The sequence below is a fragment of the Gekko japonicus genome, unplaced genomic scaffold, assembly GCF_001447785.1.
Source record: "Gekko japonicus isolate JY-2015 unplaced genomic scaffold, Gekko_japonicus_V1.1 scaffold1433, whole genome shotgun sequence".
Classification (NCBI taxonomy): Eukaryota; Metazoa; Chordata; class Lepidosauria; order Squamata; family Gekkonidae; genus Gekko; species Gekko japonicus.
The window spans coordinates 340,571-362,044 of record NW_015168090.1 but is presented as its reverse complement, the minus strand read 5'-3'; the positions used below and the strand labels follow the sequence as shown (position 1 = coordinate 362,044).

The 21,474-nt window shown below is 45.5% G+C and overlaps 1 protein-coding gene across 1 annotated transcript; it reads right to left on the bottom strand.

Annotated features, from left to right (window-relative positions):
- Window positions 1-3,387: 3,387 nt before the first annotated feature.
- On the bottom strand, window positions 3,388-19,259 carry NRSN1 (neurensin 1). The gene is made up of 3 exons (XM_015414729.1): window positions 19,171-19,259; window positions 7,512-7,712; window positions 3,388-4,935 (listed from the first exon to the last, which is right to left on the bottom strand). The coding sequence occupies exons 2-3, from the start codon at window positions 7,701-7,703 to the stop codon at window positions 4,537-4,539; spliced, it is 591 nt and encodes a 196-aa protein (XP_015270215.1). The 5' UTR covers window positions 7,704-7,712; window positions 19,171-19,259; the 3' UTR covers window positions 3,388-4,536.
- Window positions 19,260-21,474: the final 2,215 nt, after the last annotated feature.

Genomic DNA, 21,474 nt, shown 5'->3' with positions numbered 1-21,474 from the left:
GATAACAATTGTGTCTGCCCTTTTCCAAACAATCATTTTTCTGGACATAACATCTTGGCTTATTTCTACAGAAATTGGTGTAAATTAGATTTCCACTCTGATGGCAGAGATAATGTTATCAGAAGGTAAGTGGAGAGATGGAAGGGGCTGGTGGAGACTGCAGCCATCGTTTTAAATGTCCTTCAGCGAACGGCACTGTAAGACTCCAAATGTCACATTTCTACTCTTCACAACCTTAATTAAACTTGACATTGGAAAGGTCATTGTGCCCTGCCTTGCTGCAACCCACACACTGCTGGCTTGACAGCAGTGCAGGAAACCTGCTGTAAACAAGATTTGAACTCCCATGAAAAGAGCAAGACAAAGTCTTACAATTATGATTTGACACTGTGGCTATAAAGCAAATAAAACTAGTGACTAATGACAATAATAATTTATATAGCATTTTGAAGGGCTGCCTGTATAATGGTTGCCAACCTCCAGGTGGTGGCTGGAGATCTGGGATTACAACTGATCATCAGGCAACAGAGATCAGTTCAACTGGAGAAAATGGCTGCTTTGGAAGGCGGACTCTATGGCATGCTCCAGGGGTGTCAAAAATAAGGTCCAGGGGCCAGAACAACTCGTGCAAGGGAGGGAACAGACGACTGCTTGGGGAGGGGAGTGGGTGGAGCCACTCCAATTGCGGCTTCAGCATGGCAGAATAACCCCGCCTGCCGCAGTCAAGTACCGTGGGAGTGTGTGCCCAGTATTGCACTGCTGGCTCTCCAGTCTACACCCCCTCCTAGCCCAGGGGGCCTTGCAGTGAGGATACACCAACTTGGAACTACAAGCTGCTGTTCTTTATACAACTTATACCTCTGGTACCTGGCATTACATTTTATGGCACTGTCAGCTATGCTGCCATGTTTATGGGCAAGAGTGCATCTGCTCCAACTGCTGCCGCATTCCTTCATCCTTGCTTATCTATGACCTTGCTAGCTAGATGCCTGTGTAGTGTCTTCCCATCTATTACCCGTGGGATAAGTTTCAATACCCAGCTTTGGCTTTAACGGCCTGGGGCCCCATTCTCCCGCGGGAGTCAGGCCAATTGGCCTAGGAGTGGGGTGCATGCATGCGTACGAATACCCTATATCCCATTATGCTTGTAGGAAAGTAGCCATTCCTAACAGTGACGATGTTACTGCCTCTATAGCTCGTACAATAAAGTATAACCTTATGTTAAGCATGCACTCCTTTGTTTGGCTGTGGAACCTGACAGGCACACATGGCCCGGTCTCACAAAGTCACATTTATGTCAGCCCTCATAACAAATGAGTTTGACACCTCTGGCATCCCCCACTGAAGTCCCGCCCCCTCCCCCTCCCCAAACCTCCCCCTCCTCAGGCTCCACCCCAAAAATCTCCAGGTATTTCCCACCCTGGACCATATGCACATGATAGTTAAGGGTTTCAAAGGCTGTCAGCCAGCATTCCTTGATCTTCCTGACCCCAGAGATAGAAAGAATGGGCTGAGCTTTGTTGTGCATTCAGAGATGAATGTCAAATGCTCGTCATAGACTTTATTGACAGTTACATTAGCTCCTATGTTTGGAAAAGGGTATTTAATGAGTTTCGTTTTGTTCCTTGTTGTTCTGGCCAACCACCCTCTGGGTCTTGAAAGAGCAACCAAGGATATCCTTTATAGAATTTCAACAGCACTATTTATGTATTGGGGTTGTGTTGAAACATTCTATGTTGAATACTGAAATGCTACATAAAGTGTTTTCTGACTTAAGAGTGTGTAATAGAATAAATGGAGTTTTGGTTCAGAACAACTGTCTTTCTCTCTCTCTCTTGATGCAATTGGGAAGCCAGCTTCTCTCCCTCCCCAAAATGAACACAGTGGGAATGGGAGTACATGAAAAGGTTCCCGCACCCCTTCAGTATAGATGAGCTGGGTCGCATTAGGAGGGCAGCTGCCGTGATGCCTGGCTGTGCCACTCTTTGGGGATTTGGCCCAGGCAAAGTTTGTGGAAACAAGAGTCTGGTTTTGCTGAAAGGTTGATTTGTTGAAAGGAAATTCAAGCTGAATTGTGCAATTGTAGCAGAGGAACCAGTTTCTCCTCAGGCTGTCCAACCAATGCACATAACTGTCCGATTCATTGTAGCTCCTAGATATTTTGAAATAACAGTTTTGCCAACGAACAAGCTGGTTCTTATATCTTTATTTAATCCATTCAAAAAAAAATAGAGAGAATGATAAGGTGGGCACATGTTGTGAAAGAATACAAAGTTCACATCTCTTTACACAGAGCTGGTTTCAATCCATAGATTAAAGGGATGAGATAATGGTGTCTTTTGAGACAGAGATTATTTATAACTCTTGTGAAAGGACAGATCTGCAGTTAAGCATCAACACAGCTATAATCTGACTCAGGAGAGCTTTCTCTCTTGTCTAGAAAAATAGAAGTACCTTTTATATTTTCTTTTAAGGTCAGGAAGTCAGATGTAGAGAAGGCAGAAGATCACAGTTTTGAAAACAACGGCAAGATTCAACCAGGGACAATCTCTGTTGAAGTTAATGGGAGCAAGTGAGGGCATGAGCCTTGTATGGGAATGGGAAACATGCCCTGTGGACCATTCCTAAAATGCTCAAAGACACTGTATTCCCCAAACCCAGGAAATGTCTGTGGACACAGGAGCAGTGATTCTCTCTTCAGCAAAATTCAGGTGGGGTAGCCGTGTTGGTCTGAAGCGGCAGAACAAAGTTAGAATCCAGTGGCACCTTTAAGACCAACAAAGTTTTATTCAAAGTGTAAGCTTTTGTGTGCAAGTGCACTTCGTCAGAGCCAATGAAATGAAATCTCCTCAGGTCCCACTTACAGCAAAAAGACGGTGGGAGCCAGTCATTAGGAAGGGCCAGTCACAGCCAAGATGCTTACCTTACCGGTCACCTGATTCACTTTCAGCCCTACTTATGCATCTTGGTTGTGACTGGCCCTTCCTAACTGCTGCCCCCCACCTTCCCCCCCTCTAAGTGGGGCTTGAGGAGATTTCATTTAATTTCATTTCACTGTGTTGAGGAGGACAGCAATGGGCCGACACGTAGTATGGAACTGACACCCTCCATTTTCTGCAACCCCCCTAGGAGGGTTGTGGAAGCTGAAATGTTTCCACCATCTTGGAATGGATTATTTTATTTGTTGATATACCGTATGTATTATGTATTTTACTCCTGGATTTAACTTACCTTAATTTAATTACTGTATTTACCTTTGTTGTAAGCTACCCTGAGCCCTGCTTGCAGGGAAGGTCAGCTTAAAAATCTAAATAAATAAATATACTTTGAATAAAATTTTGTTGGCCTTAAAGGTGCCACTGGATTCAAATTTTGTTCTCTCTTCAGCAGTTTCAGTGTATGTATGTGCACTGATGTGAATGAATACTTCTTCTGTTGCTGTGAATGAAGGGGGGGGGGACACCCTGTGTGTGCTCATGTATTTTATGTATACATCACAGTGCACACAAAGCCGAGGACTGGGCTTTCAAGCTCCTATCCTGGTGCAAGTGGACATCATGTCTAGCAAAATTCTAAATAATGGTGCACACACTATTCCTAATGAGGATTTAAGACTGGAACAGTAGCTGGGTTAACTGGTTATCCATTTCCTTAACAAACAAAAAAAGCAGCACATGTTTTTACAATTGCATTTTCCACTGCCATTAAATGTGAAGGGAAAACAAGGCTGAATGGGCTGAGATGGGCAGCTGTTTCTCACCATACCTTAATACTAACGTAACAGCTGTGTGATGTTGCAGTATGAATGGGTGGGAAATGGGCTGCTCAGAATCCAGAGGACAGGAAATACTGGATTTCTTTGCAAAGAGGAGGGAGGATGTGAGATTTCTGCAACAAGACTGGGGAATGATAGGACACGAAGGGGATGAGCTACCCTTTGTACTACGAAAGGGGCAAGGTCACTGGCTGCAATCCTTTATGTGCATGTCTGGCTTGGCGTTTCTTTTATGTTTCTCCCGCAGCAACTTGGAACTGCTGAACAGACAAGTTGCTTGTCAGTGTACACTGCTATTTACCTCTTCAGCAGCATGGTGGAAACGGGGATATGAAACCTTTCTCTGCTTGCACTGTTCTCTGACATGGGCACACATAACTTTTAAACGTTTGGGTGTTTTTGATCAGGTTGCATATTAAGCTGTCCACAGTAAAACGGGGACAAACATTATGTGGCAATAGAAAGCAAAAAGAAAATCAAATTGTGATTTGCAAGGTCTTGTGGGTCATTAAGAATTCAGTGAATCTGAAGCACAATCCACCCCACTCACACAATTGCAAGCACATTAATGCTTCTGTTCAAACCAGTAATGGCCGAACTTTTGCTTTCCTGCAATGTCAGGATTCTTACAGGATTAGATTTTCAATCCCCTTCTCTCCCTGCTAGGTGTAGAGGGCTGTGATACTACATTGCAAACACAGATTAGTCAAAGCTAACCTTTTCAAATTCATAGGAAGTTTAAGTTGGGGAAGAGGAAACAATCAGGTTTCAGATAATGGCTGGACATTTTGAATTTTGGACAGAGTGACAGGTATCTTGGATTCGCCAGGTGCCGGGGCTTTTGTGACTGGGTGTGTGTGGGCTTTCATGTCTGCTATTCGCTCTTTAAATTTCTGTTGTAGGTACTTTTCTTCTTTGGAGTAGCTTTTGGCAAACGCAGACATTAACAAGCAAGCCGCCATTGTGGTCCCTCCAATGCAAAACAGAATTGCTCCTGCCAACTTACATACATCAAGGGCTCTGTTAAACTGAACAGCCCGTGTATCCACCACTACGAAATCTTCAACACCCAGGGCTTCAATTTTGGGGGGCACCAGAAAACCTACTATAAGAACAATGATCCCGATCAGCATAAACACTGTCCCAGAGATGAGTCCGACCTAAAAAAACAAAGACATTTTGGCAATCAACAAAGCTGCTTTAGTAATTCTTTAATGTTACTAAACAGATATGACATGTCACTGAAATCTGTCATCATCCCATTCATCAGGCATAAATGCTAGAAGTGCCTTAAGGCAGCAATCAAATTGAATTACAGTGGGCAGATGATTTTTCACACATTCACTGTGTCCATAAATAGCCCATGCATGAACCATCAATGAGGATTCTGCCGGGATGTGTGCAGAAACAGAATATGTACTTGTACAAAAACACTTTTCAAGCTGAGTCAGGAAGAGGTCATTAGAGGAACAATCCTAAGCAGGTCTACTCAAAAGTAAGTCCCACTTCACTCAGTATGGCTTACTCCCAGGAAAGTAGATTCAGATGGGTAGCTGTGTTGTTCTGAAGCAGTAGAACAAAGTTTGAGTCCAGTGGCACCTTTACAACAAACAAAGTTTAATTCTGGGTATAAGCTTTCGTATGCATGCACACCTGAAGAAGTAAGCATGCACATGAAAGCTCATACCCAGAATTAAATTTTGTTGGTCCTAAAGAGGCCACTGGACTCAAACTTTGTTCCTGGGAAAACGTTACAGTCAGTGCTTTGAGTCCCGTTGATCAGCAGAAAAGTAGGATATAAATATTTTAAATTAAATAAACCCAACTATTTATATTGTGGTGTGTGTGAAAAAGAAATGGGGTGCAAGATTCACAACATGACTCAATGATCTGATCTTTGACAAATATAAGGTTCAATTGCAGCAAAGTAGAAAAATTACTGCAGTTACTTGTCCCAAGCCTGAGAACCAGAAGTGTTACTGCAAAGAGAAAGGTTTCTAATATCTACCTCCCATAATATTCTGAAGCAAGTTTAACAGAAGTTGAATATTGATTTTGATTCAAATTCCTGCCAAACATGAATGTGATTCTTTGTTTTGTTTATCAGATTTATATCCTGCTCCTACTCCCCCGAATGGGACTCGAGGCAGCTAACAACATATAAAGTACACCAGATAAAGCAGTACAGAAGATACAGTAAATAAACTTTCAAACTATAAAACAATTAACAATCTTTCAAGGTGAAAATTCTCGCAGCTATCAAACAGGCTAGGCTGAATGGATTCTGGAGACACATCTGTGATGTGGTGCGTGATCTCAGTTCCCAAAGTGTAAAAAGTGTGTGTGTGGGGGATGACCTGTGCCAAAGGTTGTGGTATGGATAAATACAACGTTAAGTCCACATTCCAATGCCACATGACACTCCCGTAAGTCTCCTTAAATTAATATACTTCAAGATCTACGAATTCAGCATACAACTACATATTGTAGGTACGCTCAGTACAGTCTGGTGTTTCCTGTCATTTTAACATCATCATCTAAGAATGGTGAATAATATTTCTGAATAAATCACATATTCCCTCTGTAGTATAACTTGTCAGACAGACACAATTGTAATTCAGGGCAATCTATTGATATATCTTGATGGTGAAAGGAAGGTATATTCTTCACTTGAAATATGGTTATCCATTTTAAATGAATAATTCACCATAACTGGGGAAGAAGGGAGGAAAAATTTGTCTCAATAGTTTGTGTCAATTCATCCTGAAGGAAAAAAAAATCAAGATTGCCTCAAATAAAGACTTTTCTTTTGAAAGGTTGGCCTACCAATATATCAAATTCTCAGTGCGACCAAAACTGTGGATATTTAAATCCAGAGACTGAAGCCATGAACAGACAAGACAGATCTTTCTACAAACCTGTACCCCAGGTTTGCAAAAAACCCTGAAATCTAAAAACAGTATACTGGGTGGGGGTTTAAAATCTCCTAAATAAACAGCTCCTGTGGCTTTAAGAAACAAATGCCCTGTGGGGTCATTACTAGGCAACCACACGCAACTGGGCCTTACTCGGCTGCCTCCACATAACTTGGCCAGAGTATTCCCTGTGACGGGGAGGGGAAGCTGAAGATGTGGGGGGCAGATAAAAGTAGGTTGGATGGTGGGTGGGAAGGAGAGAAGGAAGCAGGAAATGGGAAGAGGCTATAGGGTCTTTCAAGGAGGGAGAAGAGGAAATAGTAGGGAAGGGGAAAATGAGACACCCCCTGCAAGCCCTTGCAGATGCCTCACTTGTTGTTTCTAATTTTCTGTAATACGCCTCTTTTTCTATATAGTCGCTTGTTCATGGATTTCATGAAATAAGATATTCCCACTTCCCTCTCTTGCAGCCCACGGAATCTCCTCAAATTTTGTTCGGGGGAGGGTGTGTCACTGGATCCTCCAGTACATCATCAAGGGCAAAGTGGAGATCTGCAGTGGGAGGCGAATTAGTTCCCCCTGTGCCACAAATTGAAATGCCATTCTGTCTGAGGAACTAGTGCATGGATACATGCCAGGGACTGTGGTCTAGGCCTCCCAACTTGTGACCAAATGTGGCTCACCAGACTTCTGTTTTGCTGCCAGCCTAGCCTTTAAAAACAAGGGGAGCTGGTCACAGAACACAGAACTGATGGGCTTTGTTCACCATTTTGGACAACTGTAAGTTGTCCAGCTATCAGACAATCATTGCATAGCTGTACCTTCCAGAATGCAGAGCTCCACCGACTTGGTGATCTCTGGATCTGAAAATCATCCTCATACTCCCAAATGGATGCTGTGCAGTCCTCGTAAAACTGATGCAGATAAGAGCGAACTCCATAGCGCTGATAGTTATTCTCCGTAGTGCCTTGCTTTGCCTCATTGGAAGCACAGATATCAGCATAAGCACTCATCCTTCACACCTGTACACACGCACAAAAGAAGACATTTCAAAGTAAGGATGGTCTTTTGTTAGAGAAGAGATCCCGTGTAGATAATCCAATGAAAGATATTATCTTACTATATTAGTTGGTGCTTAAAAATGCACTATGATAAAAACACCACATACACATTCCTATTTACGCCCAACAAGTCCCAATAGCCCTGAATATGCTTGTTCCCTCTAGGATCAATATGATTTGACAATGACTAACACTTTGAAGAACATCCTGGGATATTTACAAATGAATCCTGTAAAGTTTCATAAGCTATACTTGATAAGGACATAAGAAAATTCTGATGGATCAGACCAATAGTCTACCTAGTTGACACATTCATTGAGCTATCTACTATAACCCCATGGTCTCTTTCTCTCTCAGCCTCAGCAAGTTCAGATCCCACTAGCATATACTTAAAGCTGGGTTTTTTTTGTTCCAGTGTATGTCACTTTACACTCACCTAATAAGATGTCATCTCATAACAATACATATTGAAAGTTATTGTCTGAATTCAGGGTCAGATATAAAAAAAAGTCATGCTATTAAGGAAAGTTTGGCCATGGTTCCAACTTATGCTCTACTGTTCCGGCAAAGAAAGCCATATTTCAGTGACAGAGCACATGTGTTGCACTCATGATATGAATGAAGTCTCAGCTGCAGTTATCAGCACCTCCTGTAAAAAGACTCTTGTTTAAAAGGACTGGAATAGACTTTTGTCAGAGACCTCAGAGAGCTGCTCCCGATCCAAGTAGCTTCAGTCATCTCAACATAGGATGGACTCTAGTTATTTTTAGGCCTTTAATTTTGGTCCTCTGACTACATATAACTGCAAGACTCCCAAAATGCATGGTTGCCATTTTGAATAGTTGTATTTGTTGCTCTAATATCTAGGAAGGTTATCCAGACACAGAAGGTCTGGAACAGCATGGGGAAATGTGTCCCGTCTGCACAATGAGCTGGTAGGTGCAAATAAATTGGGCAAGTGGAGACAGCAGCTTTCATGTGGCAGCTATATTGTGTACACAAATATATACTATACACAAAGCAGATGGTGAAAACAGTATCCATAGAACTATCTTCAGGCTAGAGAAGATTATCTAGAGAGATGCTGAAAATAACGTCCGACTCTTAGGCGGTAAGAAAGGAACTGGGGTGGGGGCGGGGTCTATCTCACCTCCAAGCATGCGCAGTGGGACATGCTCGCGAGGAAGGAGGATGACCCCGTGGAGAAGAGGTTATCCTTGAAGCTTTCTAGGCTTCCGACGAGGGATCGACGCAGGCGTAAATCCCAGTGTGTGGAATGCACAGAGACCACGAAGAAGATTGTACAATCACCTAAAAAGGACACAATCCTCTGAGTTAAAAGCCTAGGTAAAAATAAACATTATGGCTTTGACAGTAAGGTCAATGCCCAGCGTGCTTCAAGAAGGTGGACGTTCCAAAAGCGAATGCATATAGCGAGCACATTTAAATATGACATGGCGCACATGAAATACTTAAATGGGTAGTGTTTTACTTCTGATCCATGACACACACCTGTTCTGAGGACTCCATATCCTCCCACAACTGAACACCGCATTTTTTGCCACTGTCCCCTGCACTTGCCACACAGGGCATTTAGGCAGATCCCAAAGCTCAGTGGTGGACAGTGTTCCCTCTAAGCTGAGTTAGTGTGAGCTAGCTCACAGTTTTTTAGCCTCCAGCTCACACCTTTTTGTCTTCACTCACAAAGGATGGCTCCAGAGCATACTAATTTATGCAGCAGCCAAATCACCTGCTCACACCTTTCACTCCAGTAGCTCACAAAAGTAGAATTTTTGCTCAGAGGGCTTCATAGCTTAGAGGGAACATTGGTGGTCGAGGGCATGATTTGCATGCAGAAGGTCATAGGCAAATCAGATAACAAGGCTGAGAATGGTCCCTGCCTAGGAACTGAAGAACTACCACTAGTTAGGGTGGACATTATAAGGCTAGATGCCCTGCCTCAATAGAAGGCAATCACATACACTAAATAATCCACTTTCAATGCACTTTCCAACTGGATTTTGCCAGTTCACAGCTCTGTTTGGTGTAGTGGTTAAGTGCGCGGACTCTAATCTGTGATTCCCCACTCCTCCACTTGCAGCTGATAACTGACCTTGGGCAAGCCATAGTTCTGTCAGAGCTGTTCTCTCAAGGACAGTTCTGGAAAGAGCTCTCTCAGCCCCACCAACCTCACAGGGTGTCTGTTGTGGGGAGGGGAAGGGAAAGGAGTTTATAAGCTGCTTTGAGACTCCAAGTGAAGGGTGGAGTATAAATCTAATCTCTCCTCCTCCTCCTCCATCAGTGGCTATTAGCCACAAGGTATAGATAGGGGCTCTGGGGCAAGTGATGCTCTGTCTTCTTGGTGCGTAAACCCATTTGCGGTTCTGAATAACAAACAAACAATCTCTTATCTTTCCTAAAACTGTGAGTTCTAGATAAATAAAAACACAAAACTCTGCTCCTGGCCCCACTGGTGGACCTCCTGATGGCACTGGTATTTCTGGCCACTGTGTGATACAGAGTGTTGGACGGGATGGGCCTTTGGCGTGATCCAACATTGTTCTTATGTTCTCCTCCTCTTCTTCTTCCAAATTCTCATTTTTGTCACTCATTTGTCCCTATCGCTTTGGGTCCCCCCCTTTCCACATGTGTTTTGCTCTCTCTGGGGACTACTAGAGAGAGCAAAACAGAATTTGGTGGAAAACCCTTCTGAAGCAATAGGAACACATAAGTGATGAAAATCAGAATGTGGAGGAGCCATAAAAACCAGCTGGAAAGTGCACTGAAAGTGGATTATTTAGTGTCTGTGATCGCAGCCTTCGTGTGTTTCCCATCGTCACAAAGTCCTTGGTGTCAGAAAGTTGGTCCCTCGGTATTTTCTGCATCGCAGTGGCCAGCCCTGTTCATAGCTCCTCTGCCTAAAGATCTCAAGCTACGTGCCTTGGAGCACTGCTGCTGAGCAAGGCCAAGAGAACAGAGGAGACTGACTAGGCCTGTGAAATAAACGTTTGCAAGGCAGGCAAATCCATTCCTCTAATGTCTACAAACGGAAGCCCCCAACAGTCTTGAAAGGCTGAACTAGCTCATTAACTGGCAACTGAAATATGACATTGTTTTGACAAGGCTACATGTTCTGTTGCAGATGTAACTCGGAAGCAGCATTGCCCGAACGGTTGTCGTTAAAATGCAACAGAATGGTTATAATCGCTATGGCTCTGAGCAATTTTTGAGATGCTTCTACTGCATTGATTGACCTTTCTTCCTGTTTTGCATTTGGCATGGCTATGTGAATAAGCAAGGATGAGTAAGAACAGCATCAGCATTTAGAAACCTTTACCTGAATTCCTAAAAATAGCGTTTGCGTTCCTTTTAATAGAACTCATTGATTCGAAAGCAAGGTTTCGTCTCTTTGACTCTGTTTCTAAATTTAATTTCATGCAGCCGGTTGTACTTCCAGCCTCCCTCCCGTGTAGTGATTACAGCAGCCAGTTACAAAATACCTGCCCTGCATATATAACCTGTGATGGCGAAGAACTCCAACTTTTTCATTTAAATTATACACAAACCAGAAAGAGATCGCAATAAAATGAAAGAGCCAAGTACACCAGTGGCTGCTGATGTTTCTATCACTATGACAACAATCCCCAAAACCCTTGGACTACTTTCTGTCAAGGTTTTGGGTTAAGGTGCATTATGTTCCTGCCTGCTGTGCGTGATATTTTCTCTACTACCTTAGGAATGGCAGTGCTTAATGAAATTCTTTCTTTCTGCCCAGGACTATCTTTTCCTTGTGGGCAATCAAGAAGTTCCAATATCCCAGAGGCCTGAAAGAACACACAGTCATCCTCTCTAGGTAGAGAGAAACCACAGGTTGTTTTATGTACAACAGTCCCTAGTGCATGCAGAAGGTCATAGGCAAATCAGACGATGGTAAAAATTCATTGCAATGTTATGCCATGGCCATGTCCCTTTACAGCCTGCCAGCTGTACAGGCAGGCAGTTTAAGACATGACACTAGTAATTTAGAATGTGCCAATCAGAAGATGTGGCTAAAGGGGTGCAAGAAGTGCTGTACCAGTCCACTTGATGACCCATGTCCATGTTTGTACGAACAGCCACAACAAGAAGAGACTATTCAATTCGTTTTGAGATGTGTAGTCATTCCCCCCAATGATGTGTCCTGCTTTTGGTTTTTTTGCTCCAGCTTAACACCAGCATGGACCTCTTTGCTCCAGCTTAACACCAGTATAGACCTCTTACTAAATGTGGCATAGCTACATCACACAAAGGGGTTATCGGCACATAACTGAGGATGCAGAAAATTTGATAGAGGTATGACTCATGCTTCATCCTAGAGGTTTTCAGCCACAGAGGAGCTGTTTTAATCAGCGTAAACCTATGCACAAAGAACTGATGTGAGCAATCTGGGAGAACAGTCAGAGCTTTGCTGGCTGTTTTGTGTCATAGCAGCTTTTACTGCTGAAGTGACAAGCCACCTAAGAACCCAAACAGAGCCTGTCTCTTCAACAGCGAGATCTACTGCAGGAAGATTGGTTGGATCTCATTTTACACCAGGCTCTCCTTGCAACATCCCCTACTTTGGTATTTAACCAAGCCTACAGATGTACCATTCTCTGCATCTCAGGAAGTGAGCACTGACTTACAAAAGTGCACGGTGAAATAAATTTGGTTAGCTTTTAAGCTGCTACCCAACGCCTGTGTAATTTTGCTACAACAGGCAGACTGTAAATGAATTCCTTATTATGTGCATACATGTTTGCCTTGTATCTCTTTGGATCATGGCCCTCATTTACAGTGGTAAGTTAGTACAACGGAATAAAAATGAACAGAAAATAACCCAGTACAAGTATTCTATTAGACTCCTTCAAGATGCTAGTGTCACATTGTTGACTGCCTGTGTGAGACAGATCAACAATGGATATCCTTTTGGGGGGGTTGTATGTGTGTGCATGTGTCTGCACCTATAAGTCACATTGACCCGTCGTGACTGACCCTTACTGGGAGCCTGGAGGATATTCAGAGAGGTGGCTGAAAAAAGCCTGCCTCTGTCCCCCTGATTTGGTATTCCAAGGAAGTCTCCCATGCAAGTCAACCATGCTTAGCTTCCAAGATCTGGTGAGATTGGACTTGCCTGGGCTATCCAGGTCAGGGAAACAATGGATATCTTTAGAGTAGGTAGGACAGTTGGAATATCAATGGGAGATAGAGGTGTCTCACTGGGGAGAAAACAATTAATTCAAAATGTCACATTTCCCTAATTCTAATACAGCATCCAGTCCCTTGTCCTCCCTTTCTTGTTGGGACATTTTGTGTTTGTGTTGGCTACCTTAATTCAATTCCCCCTCCCCTGAATTGATTGATGTTGGTACTGCTGTAGGTAACAGCATCAAACAGCTCTTGGGCCCTGCATGCATTTCCCAATCTAGTGCCAGCGATGGTGTCTAGTAAAATGTAGCTGAAAGCACCACCACTGAGTAGTGACGGAGAGTGGGAATCCTCGCACTGTTAGTGAGCATCTGTTGGAAGCAGCAGAGGCAAGGGTGCTTAAGCAGCACCACAGAGTTTCACATCAGTTGAAAAGCCAGCAACCCAGTACAGGCCAGTGATGTCAATGGGCCATGTCTGTATGCACAACTGTGCACTGCTGCATTGTTCTGTGCCTTCCCCTGATACCTCTGGTAAGAGTGTGAGCCTCATCTCTTCCTTGGTTTCTTCTTAATGGCAGTGACTGTTTACTGCTTTTGGCACCACCTCACTGGCTACGGGAGAATGTTCAGACTGATATCCACATTCCCTGTTGCTGAAGGTAGAATTCCAAATGCAAGAAGCCATGCAGGCCCATACCCTCTTGCATGTACACTAGAACCTGTATACACACTTGCTTGTTGCTGTATGTACAGATGAACACAAGAAGCTGATTTACACGGAATCATACCCTGGGTCTATCAAGGTTAGTATTATCTACTCAGACCAGCAGGAGCTCTCCAGGGTCTCAGGCAGAGGTCTTTCACATCACTGAGTACCTGACTGTTTTAACTGGAGATGTGGGGATTCAACCTGGGACCATCTGAATGCCTGGGACCATCTGAGCCACAGCCCTTCTCTGTATGTGCCGCCTTTACTGTACTGGGGAATGTATGTGTTTACACAGTGTTAAGACTACCATGTTGCAATGGGACCATAGCAAAAAAACATATCTCCAACAGTAATTCAAGAACTAAATTAAACTGCAAATTGAAAATGTAGTGTGAACTATGGAACAGACTGGATTTTAAATTGCTTGTACATTGTTCTGTGGAAATACTAGGGTCAGAAATAGAAGACCGGCTAGCAGAATTCCTCCCAAGGATTTCACCCTTCCCTATCTCTACAGGCTTTCATAGTTGCACACTGGCCATCATTAGTGAGTCCATTAAAACCACATTGTTGAAAATGTGTTTCTTCTATGTGTTGGGACCAACACTATAAGACTTGTCAGCATCGTTACACTAGTAATTTTAGCAGAAGAATATCAAAGGCAAGATGAAATATGGGAAAATAAGGCATCTGTTGGCATTTGCCTTCCTCAGATAAGAAGTACACAGAGACATGAGGATATTTGCATGTGAGAGATTATTTCTTTGTGAGAGATTATTGGGTAGAAAGAAAATTCCTAAAACTGCCTAAGGGGAAACAGTAAATTGTTTCTATTGTATGAGATTTAACTTGCATCGAAGCATTGTTCAGTTCCCATTGAAACTTTTCATGTAGAACAGCTAGATTTGCGTAATGAGCATGATCATCGTGAAGGGAAGAGAATGTACAATCAGATCTTTGGAACGTGCAGCTGCATAGTAGGTAATCCCATAGCAACTTCTGTTACCATGGCAAAGGCTGCCCTATGTGGTTTTGCTGTGCGTTATTACACACCAGTGATACAGTTGCAGGTGTGACCACATTTGTGAACAGAGATGTTAAATGTTGACCATATTAAAGGAGAAAGTACTGATTGCATCTTTAGACTTATTTCTTGGGTTTTAAATTGGTAATTGGGATTCTTTACTAATGACCTTATGCAGGAAGAGAAACAGGAGGAAATAACCCAAGGGTAGCCATGTGACAGCTAACCAAAGGGTCTTGTGGTAACTTAAAGACTAACAGCTTTACTACAGTATAAGATTTTGTGAACAGCTTATGTCATAAAAATCAGTTAGTCTTTAAGGAGCCACAAGGCTCCTTTTTGTGGGAGAGAAGGAATCATAATCAGTGCAGGGAAATATGAAAAAAGGAGAGCTCTTCTGTTTTTAATCTACTTATGTAATTCTGAACATGGCTACAAAATGCTGATCAGAAAGCTGCACAGTGGGACCATGTACAGGGAGATGGTGGGAGGATATCATAGCATAATTAGAGAAAGGTGCTAAAGGGGAGGGGGACAAGCTGATCCAGTGAGGGAGGAGGTGGCAAGAGAAGTGAGGAGGAAGAAGAAGACGATATTGGATTTATACCCTGCCCTTCACTATCCAAAGGAGTCTCAGAGCGGCTTACAATCTCCTTTCCCTTCCCCTCCCATAGTGGACACCCTGTGAGGTAGGGCTGAGAGAGGTCTTTCACGGACTGCCCTTGAGAGAACAGCTCTGAGAGAACTTGTAACTGACCCAAGGTCACACCAGCAGCTGCATGTGGAGGAGTGGGGAGTCAGACCCGGTTCTCCCAGATGAGAGTCCGCGTTCCTAACCACTACACCAAACTGGCTCTACACCAAAGCTGGGGGAGAAGTACATGGAGGTGAATCTTCCACCCCAATCAGCTGGGAACCAGGGGAGTGGCAGACTTAGAGCAGAAATCCTGTCCTGGGATCTTTTGCTCTGTCTTGCCACCACTCTTAGCCTGATGCTGCGAAGGGAGGAGGGGAAAGCATGTTCTAACCCTCCCTCAGCAGGTTGGTGGTGGCAGAAAAGGAATGGCAACACCGGGCGCCCAGGACAACGTTTCTGCTCCAAGCCTGCCACCCTCCATTCTTCTTGGTCAAAGGGCTAGGAAGAAGGGAAAGGAAGACAGATAGTGGCAAGGTGGGGAGAGCATGAGAAAGAAGATGGCAGCTGGGCAGGGGAGGGAGAAAGTGGGTGGGAAGAGAGAGAAAGTAGGAAATGCAAGAGAGGGAGGGAGAGGGAGGGGGAGAGAGAGGGAGGGAGGGAGCGAGAGCAGGAGGGCGGTTGGGGGGGGGATGGGATTTCTGTCCCCCACAGGTTCCCAGCATGTACCCTCTTAAACAGATGTTCTGCACTTTCTAATCAAGAAGATCATTTCCAGTCCAAGCAAATTAAAATGCTACTAGCCATAATTGTAGTGCAGTTAATTTTGATACACGCCAGGACATATTAAGCAGAATTATGCCCCCAGTCACACGGCAAAGTTGCCGCGGGAGAGGCACGGATGGTGGGCGGATTATCCGGGCACGATCACACCCCAACATCTGGGAAGTGGAGCGCACCTGTGGCTTACCGCCGAAAATGCACGTTAAAAAACTAGTACCTCCAAAGTACTAGTAAACGTTTGCCACGGGCTGCCTCCAGACTCCCGTGGTGTGATCGCGCCCGCGTGCGGCATTCCCCTCCGGTCCCTTGTTTACCTGCCGGCGCCGAGGGAAGGACCCGTAGTGTGCCGCCGGCGCATCTGATCTCGTAATCACGGATCAAACTGCGCTGGGGCAATTAGCCACGCCTCCCCCCCCGTGATATCTGGCCCGTATGACCGGGGCCTATATAGACCTGTCATAAACTACAATGGAAGTAAAAAGAAACGGACTCTTTCCATGGACTTTAGAAGAAGAGAAGAAGAGACTGGATTTATACCTTGCCCTTCACTACCCAAAGGTGTCTCAGAGCAGCTTACAAACTCCTTTCCCTTCCCCTCCCCACAACAGACACCCTGTGAGGTAGGTGGGGCTCAGAGAGCTCTTGACAGAAACGGCTCTTTTTCAAGAACAGCTCTGACCAGAACTACAGCTTGCCCAAGGTCATCCAGCCAGGTGCCAGTGGAGGAGTGGGGAATCAAACCCGGTTCTCCCAGATTAGAGTCCGTGCACTTAACCACTACACCAAACTGGCTCTTTAATGGGATTTGAGACCTACTGGGAATGGAAAACCTGTTTCCGAAACGGAAAGTTGCTGACTGCAGTCATTTTGTTCCCACAGAATTGGGGGGGGGGGGATTAGAAAACTGGAACTGATAGATCAGCCTGTTGTTTTAAAGCTTCTGCAAGTGTGAAAAGGTCGAAAGTTCACAGCTTTTCAAAACCAGGCCTGTAAAATATATATTCTGATTAAATGTACATTCTGTCTTGGGAAGATGTTATAAAAATTGTTAAAATATTGTTTTCAATCATGTGTTTCCTCAGAAAGTCATTAGCGAGCATTTATTTTTATAGACAAATGAAGGGAAGTATGTCCCCCAGTTTTTAAAAATTCAGCTATTATGGGTTGTGTCCTTTAGGCTGTGTCCTTGTGAGAGTGGAACACACCACATGTAAAGAACTGCTCAAAGAAAAGAGTTTCCAAAATGGCAGAGCATGATTGTAGTTGCAGAGAAGATATTAGCCTTGTCACTGCAGCTCCCAAACAAGGGTCACATAAGTGCTCCTGCACTTCTACATATTAGTAGAAAGAGCATTTAAATAGTAAACCAGTAAAACTTAACCAAAAAGTGTTTACTATGGTAGCAGCCCCTTTGTCAAAGCAAAGCAGGTCTGCATCTGGTCAATTCCTGCATGGAATTTTTCCTGGGAATCTTTTGTAGCCTTGACCACTGTGACAGAAGACAGGTGGTATATAAATGTGACACCTGTACTTGTGACGAATGCTTGTACTACTGCATTTGCACAGGATTCACAGATGTCCTGGCAGAGACTATGCATATGTTATCCAGTGGGAAAGTGCAACAGACCCATAATGGTAGCATGTCCTTTGATCCTCTGTAATACATTCATTTTCCTAATCATCTAGATAAGGCCTAATTAATCTATTACTGTGAATGCAGCAAAGAGAGAGAGATGTGCACTGTTCACACATTCACTTGAACGCAAGCTATAGGCTTAGAGGTCACCTGCTCATGTGATTGTGTGAAAGAACTTGACATCAAGTTGCAACACACACTTGTTTATTAGTTTACAAGCCAATGGGAAAAGAACACGTTAGACTTCGTGCACCCTTCTCTTAAATATAAAGGAGCAAATGGGCAGACACCTGTATATCCCCGACAAGGCACTGAAATGTCATCCCTTAAATCATCAACAGAAGCCTTTATTTGTAGCGAGGGCAGGGGAGCAAAACTCAGCTTTGATCACATGATTGGCAGATGGAAGACTACATTTCCCTGCCGAGTCCTGTCTACAGTCTCGAGGTGGGGGGGGGGGAAGGGGGTGGTACTCCTGCAGGTTGAGGAGGCAGAAGGTGATGAATTGTTTCCTTTGAAGATGGTCGGGAGAGGGGTAAGAAAGGCAAAGCAAGATTAGACATTTGACTTGTTTGCATAGGCGTAATCTTCGTGGGGGCGAAAAGCAATGCCTCTGGCCCAGCCCCAGCCCCCCCCGGGAAATTGGAAAGTCTACCCCCTTGCTTGTTTGGTTATCCGTGAGGCTGCGGGGGGGGGGGCGTTGGCTAGCCCCTGCCCTTCACAGCTTTCCCAGGGCGCTCTCCAAGGCGCTGAACCCCAGCCAACGAGAAAAAGAACTATCCCAGGATCTCGGCTCCAGCTCTCCATCCAATCCATCCTTCCTCTTCAATTAAGAAATAATATTTAACGCAACACGCCCTTTCCCATCGGCCAGACCAAACGTCCACTCCCTTAAAAGGTCACACGAAAAGGCAACTCTTCCCCCCCCGACCCCTCCCCAAATGCTCCCTGCGCCCCCGCCTGTAACCCTTTTTGGTCTCCTTGCCCTCGCGCCGGCGGCCGCCACGACGTCTGGAAAGCGTCGCCTTCAGTCAAATCGGCATGTCCTTGGGAGGAGGCCAGGAAGGGCGACTTGGGAATCCAAAAACCCCACTTGAGAAAATGGGGTTTTTAAAAACCCGGACTAAAAATGCCGCGCAAATTGTCGACGCACGCACGCAGCACTCTCCTATGAACAACTGGCCCCTTTTTTCCCACCCCCCCCCCCCCCGCGCGCGCCGCAAAACTGCTCGGACGGAGTTCTCGCACGCCGTCGACACCAGCCGAAAAACGCACTTTTTTTGCCGAGGTGAACTCAGCCTCCCCCTCCTGCCTTTCCCTCCGGGGACATCTCCGTCCCAGACCGATGCGCTCCGCTCGGGTTCGAAAGTGGCCCGACTGGGGAGGACCCGGCTGTCCAAGAGAAAAAAGACAGTCCGCCGCCGCCGCCGCGAGCGGGGTGCCCTTTGGGAGCCGGCGGCGTTACCTGATCCGCCTCCTCCTCCTCCTCCTGTGCCTTCCTTGCCGGGTGAGCAAATGCAGCCGGGTTAGCCGCAGATCTCTCGCTCGGGTCCCATCTCGCCGCTCTGAGACGCTCCGGCTCCAGACGCCACGTATTAGCGACACCCGCGGAGCCCGGCTCGGCCGTGCGCGCGCCCTGAGAGCCGCCGCCGCCGCCGCCGCCGCCGGGCTCTGCGAGGGAGGAGGGGCCGCCACTCGCCGGAGCAGCGCGCCCAGGCTCAGCCGCTGGCCTCCTGCTGCTGCCGTCGCCGCTGCCCTCCGAAGGCCTGGCTGGGGCTGCAAGGGCGAGGCAGAGGCGCCGTTGCTGTTTCATCCTGTCTTCTTGGTCACCTGTAGCACTGAGCCTTGCCTTGGCTAGGTGCAGCTAGGGATGCCAGCCTCCAGACTCCTGGAGAAAAGGAAGGTTTTGGAAGGTGGACTCTAGGGCATCGTACCCCACTATGGTCCCTGTCCTCCCCAGGCTCCACCCCCCAAATCTCCAGGAATTTCCCAACCTGGAACAGGCAAACGTAACCCCCATCCCCCACCAGTGGCCAGGGGAAACCTGGCAACCCTAGGTGCAAGCTGGTCTGGGGTTGCGGTCTCTCCTATCTGGGTCTGGACTCCCCATGCACTTCGCTGGAGCCTGAGGGCTGCTTGCTCAGCGGGGCTCACTGTGTGACCATGCCAGCCAGGAGAGGCTCTGTGCCCTCTTGAGGCATGGGATCTGTAGGAAGAGAGTGGCAGTGCCTTAATGCCCTCCCCCACACATTCCAAGCCGCAGCTGGGACGAGGGAGAGCAACACTGGAGATGGTTCTTCTCCCACTGCCACCTTAATCAAGAGATCCACTCACTGGGCCCTGACCTGGATAGCCCAGGCAAACCTGATCTGGTCAGATCTCAGAAGCTAAGCAGGGCTGATCCTGGCAAGGATTTGGATGGGAGACCTCCAGAAAATACCAGGGCCGGGTGGCCAGAGGCAGGCCATCAAGCCATTTCTCTGAATGTGCTCCCCGCCCAAGTAGGAATCGCCAGAGGTCACCATGACTTCCAGGCACAGGCACACACAGTGCAAAAATACAAAAGAGAGAGTTCCATTCACTGTTAATGAGTATTCTAACAATGGGAAATATTTTGAAAGTAAGACAATACCGTCTAAGAACTTTTGACTGGATGTTTCTTTAACCTGGCCTCTCTCTGTAACACTCCACTCGCCTTCCTGTTGTCTGCAGCGATCAACATAAATACTGCCTAACAGATGAATACATTCATCTGATGAAGTGAGCTCTGATTCATTAAAGCTTGTGCTGGGGTGAATGCTGCTGGTGTCTACAGTGATACTCGACTCCTGCTTTGAATGCCTGTACAAGAAGAAACTGGAAGACAGAGAAAAAGAGAAAAGAAATATACTTCCTAACCACAGGCCTTGTGGTAATAACTCCTGCTGGCTATGTTCCCGCTTTCATTGCAAAACAATAGATTCTGCACCTCTTTCCCCTCATAAACAGATAGATTGATGGGTAAAAAGATAAATAATTTAGCATAACCGACTATGTTCAAAGTAATACTAGCGATTAAGAATAACATTCATATAAGCTGTTGTTATGATCTCCTATTCTTGGGGTTTTAGTTACTAGTGGCTTTCTTTCCTTTCTCCCTAGTTGTAGTTTCCCTTTCCTAATTTTCGGTTATAGTTTGTAGTCTTTTGAAAAATTCAATAAAAACTCCCCTTAGGGGGATTAAAAAAAAAACAATCCTAAAAGAAGGGGCTACCAGTTTGGGTAGTAGTGAGCCAGTTTGGTGTAGTGGTTAAGTGCGTGGACTCTAATCTGGGAGAACTGGGTTTGATTCCCCACTCTTCCACTTGCACCTGGCTGGATGACCTTGGGCAAGCCGTACCCTGATAAGAGCTGCAGAATGGTTTCTGTCAGAGCTCTCTCAGCCCCACCTACCTCACAGGGTGTCTGTTGTGGGGAGGGGAAGGAGTTTGTAAGACGCTCTGAGACTCCTTTGGGTAGTGAAGGGCGGGGTATAAATCCAATCTCCTCTTCTCTTCTTCTTCTTCTACCAAAATGTCAGTTCACTTCTTGCAAACATTTGACTTGTTGGTTTCCCCCCACTGACTCAGAGAGCCAAGCTACACAAGGATCTGGGAGGTCCATATCTGAGAGTCCCAAACATATATTTTTCTTGGTAAGTAGCAACTGCTACTGGTAGCAACTGGTAAGTAGCCACTGCTTAGGGATTTAATCTAGGCTGGGACTTATCCCCTATGCCACTTGTCTGACT

What these genes read in the sequence shown, in the direction of transcription:
- NRSN1 (XM_015414729.1), bottom strand. Translation starts at nt 7,703, where the DNA reads ATGAGTGCTTATGCTGATATCTGTGCTTCCAATGAGGCAAAGCAAGGC. An exon ending in GGAGCTCTGCATTCTGGAAG is followed by an intron (nt 4,936 to 7,511) that starts GTACAGCTATGC and finishes TTGTTTTTTTAG; the next exon opens with GTCGGACTCATCTCTGGGAC.